The sequence below is a fragment of the Neltuma alba genome, unplaced genomic scaffold (assembly GCF_004799145.2).
Source record: "Neltuma alba isolate B1F8T4 unplaced genomic scaffold, ASM479914v2 tig00010511_pilon, whole genome shotgun sequence".
Taxonomy (NCBI): domain Eukaryota; kingdom Viridiplantae; phylum Streptophyta; class Magnoliopsida; order Fabales; family Fabaceae; genus Neltuma; species Neltuma alba.
This window is the reverse complement of record NW_021635387.1, coordinates 107,271-116,933: the sequence shown is the minus strand read 5'-3', so window position 1 is coordinate 116,933 and position 9,663 is coordinate 107,271. Positions and strand designations below refer to the sequence as shown.

The window sequence follows — 9,663 nt, the reverse complement described above, 5'->3', positions numbered from 1 at the left end:
TTCAAATAATCATATCCTATCCCAATAATTAGGACGCATTATTTCTAAGGAATTTTTTCGTATTTCAATTTGAGATGAAATATTTATTCAGTTATGAATTTTTTTTTTAATTCTTCAATCAGTCAGTGAATTTTTTTCATATTTAATCATATCTCGATATTTCTTTTCAAAAAAGTAACATATGCATTAATTTTGGTATTGTAATTTATTATCAATAATATTTTTAAAATAATTTATAATATGGGTGAAAAATAATTAAGATTAGATTAGATATTAACAAAATAAAAATCTTAAAAATATTTGAAAAGATAAAACATAGTTGATAAGTTAATATTCTCATATGTTTCACGCGTGCGCACACAAAAGCTTATACTCCTCCAATCATTAATATAAAACCTATTTAACTAATTTGATTAGATTAAGGAAGTTAGGTAAGTTAACTAATTATAAAAAATATGACATATTTTTCTTAAAATATCATAATCATCTTTTTTAATATCCTTCCTCTCCACTTACTTGATTATGGTTGAGGGAGTATCCACAGCGATAATTTAAGAAAAATAACAAATATGAGAAATATGTGGGCTCAGTCCAATTGTTAATGATTACAAGATAGTGAGGATTTTTTCTTTGCGCCGTTTGGTTCAGCGAGTTTAGGTGTATTCATTAAGCAAAAGGTCATGGAAAGAAGTTGATGTTGGGAACTTAGTAGGTGTATCTGATATCTTTCGTGGCGGTTTCACTTATAATGGAAATGTCTATCGGTTTGGTTTAAAGGAAGGTGTGAGGGGTCAAAGCCATCTTTATTTGATAGTTTCATTTGACACAGCAAAGGAAGTTTTTATATTGATAGATATGTCTACTTCAGCCATTAAATCATCATATTGCAATAGGCTTACTGCGTATGAGAAAAAACTTGCTATTCTTTCGAACGGGAGGAGATATTCTCAGAATCCTTTTATTTCCTTTTCTTCTGAAAATCCTATTTTCACCGTTAGATCAAATAATAAATGGTTCAAGTTCTATACTTTATAAAACTATTATTATAGCATTGCATAAATAGGAAAGAGAAAGTGAATATCTACTTTTTAAAATATTAAATCCGAACCATATATTATTTGACCCAATAATGGAGATGAGATTTTGAGAAGAAAATGAGGAAGAGGGATTCTGAGAGGATCCAGACCCAGATATATAATATCATTCCCTATCCCTTCTGCTTACATCCAGAAGCTATTTGGAGGAATGAAATTATCTGCATAATTCGTGGCAGGTTTGGACCTCTTCCTAAACCTAAAGGAGGAGGATTCGTTGAGTATTATAATCAAAACATAAAAACTACTGTGTGCACTCTTGTGAATTCAAGATATTATATCTATCAATCTTATGACTAATGCATTCAAGATATTATCTATCAGCAAATGTTGCACGGATTATTCGATTTCGAATTATGTGGAAAGTCTCGTATCAGTTGGCAACATTCATGTGGAAGAACCTTGATCCAAGTTTTGAATTATTACATTGCATATGTACTTTTTTATGGTTAATTAACTTATATTTGCGAATTCAAATCATATGCTCTTTAGAGATGTTATATAGAAAGCATACTTTTAATACCAGCTATTTCTTGTTATATATGCCCTATTTATAATTCTAGGTTCACTTGTTTAGTTTTGTTTTAAAGGTGGATAGGTAACTTAGTTGTTGGTTTGGGATTACATTTTGCAAGTGGGTCTGTATTCTTTGGATCATTGGAGCATTAGAACCTTTCAGAGGAGGTTATATGGCTTAGTAGTATGATTTATTTTAACTTTTTAGGACTGCTTTGGGTTTATCTTAACTTACTAATAACAGTTTGTAAATTCTTACAAATCTAAGTCCTACATTCTTTTATACTACCTCCAATCCTTAATATAAGAATTAATTTAACATTTAATTTGATCCTAAATATAAGACTCTAATTTATTTTGTCTCTCATTTATTTATTTTTTAATATTGTTCTTATAATAGTTATACATATTAAAGGTTTCATAAAACAGTAGTCTTTTTTTCTCTTTTTTTTTTTTGCCAACATGAAACAGTAGTTTAGTTAATCCACATGATCAATAAAAGTATTTTAAGAAAGACAACACTTATTTATTACAAATAACTAACCTAACTAATTTTATTAATCTATTCAAATTAGTCAACTAGCTCTTATATTAAGAGCAAGAGATAATATTGTTTTTCCTTTCTTTGGTTATTAAATCATCCCCTTCCTTTCTTAATCAAGTGTTATTTCAATGCTATTAATTGTACTTCTTGGTCATCCTCAGTCATCCTTTGGTTATTTTGATTGGCTTCACTTAGCAACAGTGCGCATTGAGATGTGCTTTTAAGACTTTCTTGGGAATATATACATATATATATAGATATTCATGTATATGTGTATATATAATTGATTGATTCTGGTTTATATGCAATGGATTTTATTCATTATTTGTGGTGGCAGACTTATAATTGAAATGTCTTTGTGATGAATCCATCCCAAAGACTATCGCACATATGAGTTATGATGCTCAAGTGATGCAATATGGTATGAATTTATCGAATGATCGGTGATGCACAAATTTATAGCCGGGCCAAAAAAAAATACGGAGTAAATTTTGTCATGAAATTTTTTACTCTAGAGTTTGAATACATGGAAGTTTTTTTGGGTGCAAATTTACTACAAATACTTAAAATTATAGCAATATTATATTGCCCTTTAACTTTAAGAAACTAAAGTTGACCATGAAAAAAAAAAAGCTGACAATTAGTAAACTATCAGGACAACATTACTATAATTTTAAATTTTCAAGATAAATTTGAACCCCAAAAGACTTTCAATGCCCAGTGCTCCTAAGTAAAAACTTTCAGAACAAATGTGTACCATAATAAAACAATAATGTATAAATTTATATATTATGACCCTTTCATAAGTTAAAAGAGCACATAACATAGGCATGCTTAGTGGGGGTGAGATTAGTCCTCGTATCATATGCTTTTAATAAAACAATGGATAAGAGGGGACACCACCGTAGATCACCAACACAAATCAGTGACTCACCACATTGATAGCTTTTAAGCTATTAAAAGAAGTCTCAGCACGACTCTGCTGAGAAGAAGCCGCCATACAGCTCACAAATAGAGCATGTTGATAACCTTGATGGAGTGATGCTAGGGAGGAAAGCTAACCAGAAAAAGTAACAACGTTAAGATGAAAGCAGAACAGTAGACAAAGCCAGCACTTCATCATATCAACAAAACACAACCAGAAAATGAAAGAGCACCTAGGAACAAAAGGTTGCAGCACTGCAAATTGAATATGAGCATGTGCCTCTAAGTGGACCTCTAAGTGGCTGCTGAAGAACTTCGAGGTTCTTTTTAGTGTCATCCGTGTGTGCGGACCTTTTTGGCATAAGTTCCCCAAGAACTCAGAATATGAGCATGAGACTCTTCCCGTGGGCGCTTCCTTCTCCTTTTAAAAAGGGATGGCTTCAAAGATAAGAGCTGAAACACCAATGCAGTGAGGAGGAAGAATGACCATCTTCTTCTATTAATGCATGTTTGAGACGTAGTGGGAGTAAATTCCAAAGAATTTGAACTCAAGGTTTTCCAACATCTCCGTTTAAGCTCAACAGGAGGTAAGCGGTAAGAGGAAGTGCTAATAGAGAGCCATCATATTTATTTCAAGCAATGGATATAATGATGAAGGCCTACAACCTGGCAAACTCCTGGGTCTGAGAGATGAAGATCATCGTTTCGCTTAGAGATCGGAATTGGTGCCCCTAGAAGCTGACGTTTCCTTGTAGTAACTATATGGGTGGCTTGGTCAGAACATTGCCGAGAAGAATGCCAAGACTCCAACACAGCATCATGACTTGGGCTAGTCGGCCCAATATTTTGCTTCAATTCCCTCATGTTGCCGGCCCAATTCTGCAGAAATTGAGGATTAACCTACTGGGCTTCACAATTGAAGTTGAAGATGTGTGCTTAGGACTCGATGCAGAAAAAGGATTCCGAGCCCATGCTTTAAGCCCAAGATCTTGTTTTGGAAAAGAAAAGCCACCAGAACATTTAATAGAAACCAACTAACAAAAGTTGGTTCAATTAATAAGAAATTAGTTTATAATCCACAATATCGCGAGTTTGAGTCTTACTATTAATATAAGGATTTTATTGGTAAATGATTTATAAGTATTTTTATAACCAATCTTTGAATCTAAAGGCATATCTTAACCTTAGTAAGCTTTCAAAATCTAACTCATCTAAGTACTCCTCTAGTCCTTAATATAGGATTTAATTGTTGAGTTGATTTTGGTTCTAAATATAAGATTCATTTTTTATATTTATCAATTTTCTCTAAATTATCCCTATAGATACTCCATCAACCACAATCAAGTAAAAGAGAGAGATGAGGTATTAAGAAAGATGATTATGGTGTTTTAGGAAAAGTGTGTCACATTTCTTACAATTAACTAACTTACCTAATTTTCTTAATCTAATCAAATTAGTTAAATGGATTTTATATTAAGGAGTGAAGGAGTATTTTTTATATAGATAAAAAACGCCCTAAGCGTGGCCCCACATGCTGAAAATGAATGAAAGAGTCATCCACCGCCTTAGTACAGTGATTCCCTCCCCCGTAAACCTGCACCACCACAACTCCAACAACGATGTCGGACATGCTCAAATAAAATATTATCTCCATTTTTTAATACAAGAGTCAGTTTAATTTTTAATTTGATCTTAAATATAATATTATAATTCACTTTATTTTTTTATATTTATTTGTTTTGTTTAAGTAATTATTGTAGTAATTATATATGTTAAATGTTCAACTAAATAGTAGTTTTAGCTAATTATTAAAAATATTTTAAAAAATATAATACATAATTATTACATATAACTAACTCAACAAACTTTGTTAATCTACTCAAATTAGTTAACTGGCTCTTATATTAAGAATCAGATAGTAAGTTAACAGAATTTGGTTACCCGATTGCAATTTAGGAAAGGGAAAACTTGGCATAGAAATCTTATTCTGAAGAGAAACCTTGAATCTAAGCTCACTAGGGTAGTACCTGCAAGACGGATCCAATTCTACCAACGCGCCAAAGAGGCTAGCAATACTCCTAGCTACTTCCTCCGTGCAGTAAACAAAGGGAAGATCAAAAGCTTGTAGCCAAACATGGATAAAAGAGAATGACACCTGAGATATTGGCTTATTCGGACACCATTCATAAACTGGAACAGTAAAGACTTGGAGCAACCAATTTCCTAGGCTTAAGATGATGGTAACTAACTAAAATCTTGTCAAACAATTTTTTTTTGTTTTTAAAAACAAAAAGTTGTTTTCAAAATAAGAAATCAAACAAGGCCTTGACTCTTTATTAATTTACTTTGTGAATATGTAGTTTGCCACACCCATATCCTCTATATGCCATTTACAAGATGAATATAGAAGAGGTGGGGGGGGGGAATAATTAGCAAGCATTTATCCTAATTATGAAAGTAATTAGATCCCATACACATTAATTACAAGGCTCTCTACATTTATGGTTGGAAATAGAAATTAATTAAGTCAAAAGGTAGCCACAATTTTATGTAGAAGAAAGTGAAAATAACCCACAAATAAAGTCAATAACTCAATATCATGCTTCCCCAAGCCCCACCTGCTGTTATACCAACCATGACCAATAGTTTAACTACCATGACTTGCCCACCTTTAAATTTGGTCAAGACTAAGTCATCTTACCAACTCTCTCTCCTTATTTCTTTTCCTTCCACTCTATCATGTTCTTCTGTTTCAATAAAGAAACGCCAAGATACAATCATTCTTATAACTTTCTTGTTTTTTAAGCCTTCGTTTCTAATTTCACTATTATTTAATTTCATGCATCAACCAAATCCACTTTTAATATTAATAGTACAGGTCACGATATGATTTAACTATTAGTAAATTATATAATATTGGGATATAATTTAGAGTACATACCAAACGAAGTTCGTCGGTGAATATGCCAGCAACAATGATGTGTTCTAGTAGGCATTTTTAATGGATAGATATTGAAAAACTTAAGTTTAAGGAAAATATTAAGTTGAGATTTCTTTTAATTGCACGAGACAAAACTAGGCGTATAAAATTATCAACGGGATTGATCGAATTTGCCATTTTTTACTGGTAAAAGTGAAAAGCTACTAGCTAGACCATAAATTATACTAAAGCACCAATAATTTTTTTTAATTGTATTATTTATAAATTATAACCAATGTAATTTAAAAATACATTTCATTAACTAGACATTATGAAATTTATAGGGAATAACAAATTACAAATAACGTGATGCTTTTATCTTTATATTCGTGCATTATGCAAATGGTAACCTACTTAGTTAAAACATCGTATGATTCTTCCAAATGAAATGATTCAAGGAAACAGAAATAACATAGGGTGACTCCCGCATGCGGGAGATGCATTTTAATTTATTTATTTTAGAGTTTATTGAAAAATTATGAATAAGTTTCAGAAAAATTCCTATTAATAATGTTCCTCAATCACAATATTAATTTTTAATATCTTATAGCATGTTTTCTAAATATTAATTAATATTCTCACCGGTCCTAAATGTGTTGAGTTACAGATAACTAATATGTCAACATAAAAAATTAGTTAAGTTAATTATTTTTTAAAAAATATGTCTTAATTCTTTTAAAATACTTTTTTTAATTATTTGTATTGAGAACAACTCTCTAAATGAAAAGTCCCTCTAATATATATATATATAAAAAATTAATAGGAGAGTTTAGAATGCTCATTTTACATTCGCAAGGCATAATAGGTTAAGGTATTATATTTGCTATCAAAGCAAAACAATCTAATCGCTTTTACAATTAGGATCGTAGAAAAAAAAAACGGACTAAACCGGCTAGTTCAACTGGAAAATCGTTGAACTGGCCAATGATTTTGTTTGGTTTGGACATTAAACCTGTATCAAGCCAATCAAACCAAAGTGAATATGTAAAAACCGGTGTGAACTGATAATTCACCGATTTAAATGATTATGTTACTATTAGTCCTTTTTTTTTTAATTTCAACTCCTAATATCTAGTCACTATAGATTTAAATAAATTTTAATGATAATTTTGATATCAATTATTATTAATTTTAGTTATTGATGAATTATAAAGATCAATATTTTCAATATTATTGTACTTTGTTATTTTTACAATCAAATTATTGTTATATTTTGTGATTACTAATAATTAATGTTGTTATACTTTATTATTTTTAATTAAATTATATTATTTTAATATGACTGTTTAACTCTGCATTGACTCTGATCTAACCAACTAATCCTCAAATCACTACCTCAACCGATTTAATGCCTGATTCGGTTTTTTATTCTTTGACCAGATAGAAGGAAGTAATAAAAAATAAAAAAAATGTAACAAGAACAAATTTTTTGGTGATAGTAACGACAATTTTTGTTGGCAAAGAAAAGAATCTCATAACCCAAGTTTTTTTAACCCAACAATTATGATAAACTTATAATACTATCATTTTATATTTTATGTCATGATGATTGATGTTAACATTATTATTGACACTAATTGACGTGGATTATATAAGTTGATTCCTTGAGATTATGAATTAATTTTTCCTATTTTAAATTTCACCACCTGCCACAGATTCGCTGTCCAGTCGTTACTATTTCTTTCTCCTCCCTCCTGTGAAACACCACATAGCTTCACTTTGTTCTGAAGCAAAATTCATACTCCCAATGCTTTTGTTTTGTTTCTTCTTCTCTCCTTCAAATAACTCACCCGCCCCACTTTCTTTCATCTTCAAATCACAGTGACTCTCTCTCTTCTTCTCTCTCTCTATCTCTACGTTTGAAGAACAGAGAAAACATGATCAGGAACAAAACTCAGTTCACAGGCAGCCTCAAAATTGGCTTTCTGTGCTTTTCATTTCTCCTCATATTCATCTTTATCCTCAGATCAAGCGTCTTCTTCCCAATTTCTCAGCCACAGACCCATTTCTCAAACACTACAATTAGCCCAGAAGCTTCATCAGAAGAATCAAAATCAGAACCACCACCGTGCTTGACGCCGACATGCACCAAAATCCCACCGTCGCTGGCAAACGCAATAATCCACTATGCCACCACCAACATCACTCCCCAACAAACTGCTCGTGAAATCTCAGTCTCGGCTCGAGTTCTTCAGAGGAAATCGCCCTGCAACTTCCTCGTCTTCGGCCTCGGCTACGACAGTCTGATGTGGACCTCTCTTAACCACGGCGGCCGGACGGTGTTCCTGGAGGAAGACAAAGCGTGGATCGGCAAAGTCGGCGAGAAATTCCCCTCACTAGAGTCCTACCACGTGGTGTACGACACCAAAGTCCGAGACGCCAACGAGCTGATGAAGATCGGAATGGAGGAAGAAGACTGCCGTTCGGTGACGGACCCGAGATTCTCCAAGTGCAAATTGGCTCTAAAGGGGTTTCCGAGCGAGATATACGATATTGACTGGGATGTGATAATGGTGGACGCGCCGACGGGGTACTTCGACGGAGCTCCGGGGAGGATGACCGCGATTTACACGGCGGGGCTGATGGCAAGGAACAGAGAAGAAGGTGAGACTGATGTGTTTGTTCATGACGTGGATAGAGTTGTGGAAGATAAGTTTTCCAGAGGGTTTCTGTGTGAAGGATATTTGAGGGAACAAGAAGGAAGAATCAGGCACTTCACTATTCCAAGCCACAGGGCTCGCCTGGGTAGACCATTTTGCCCCCAGAAGAAGTAGGAAATTCCAGTTAAGGGGAGAGAGAGAAAGGTGGGACCCGTTTCAATACCTAGTCAAGATTTTTTATGTGTAAATTCAGTGGAAAGAGAAAGAGGAAGACAGAAGAAAGGTAGGCCTATTATTTTACTGTGTTTGGTTCTGATCTTAAGCGGACATGTGATTCACTAATTAGGTGGGGTCCACTAATCTTTTATGTTTCTTTCCTCATATTATATTATACGGTGAGCGTCTCAGGTTTGGATCAAATGGGAATAGGAATGGAGCTATCTATGTTTTAATACAATCTCTCGGCTCATTTAAGCGTTTGAACTTTGAACAAGTAGATTTCATTTATATATATGGGATTCATGTCTCATTGTCATTTCTTTCTGTAAAATACATAATTTGTCACCATGGTTCCTTGACAAATAAATTCATTTATTTCTCTTTTTGTATCTTCCCTTCAATGCTTCAATGTATAGAAAAAAGGGTAAAACTGTATCCAATGCACTCATTTTATTTTTAATGCATCTAGCACTTCAAATATTAGGATATTGAATTTAACTAAAAAATAACGTCGGGTATACATTAGAAAAAATAAGATTAGACGTGATGAGGTTGGCTATCCAGATGCTGCATCAATTCCAACCCCTTATTGGCGTCATTCTGGAATGCCAGAATTGAGAATCTGACCAGAAAAACCAACAGAAGCTCATTCTTCGCTCCTTCAGACAATCTCCCCTCTCATTTAGTGTTTGAAGTTTGAACAAGTAGATTTCATTTATATGTATATGGGATTCATATCTCATTCTCATTTCTTTCTGTGGAATACATATCAAGATTCTGATTATT

The 9,663-nt window shown here is 32.9% G+C and overlaps 1 protein-coding gene across 1 annotated transcript; it reads left to right on the top strand.

Annotated features, from left to right (window-relative positions):
* The first annotated feature begins 7,777 nt into the window (after positions 1 to 7,777).
* On the top strand, positions 7,778 to 9,208 carry LOC114756830 (glucuronoxylan 4-O-methyltransferase 3). The gene has a single exon (XM_028945770.1). It carries the CDS (start codon positions 7,936 to 7,938, stop codon positions 8,830 to 8,832), a length of 897 nt encoding a protein of 298 aa, XP_028801603.1. The 5' UTR covers positions 7,778 to 7,935; the 3' UTR covers positions 8,833 to 9,208.
* Positions 9,209 to 9,663: the final 455 nt, after the last annotated feature.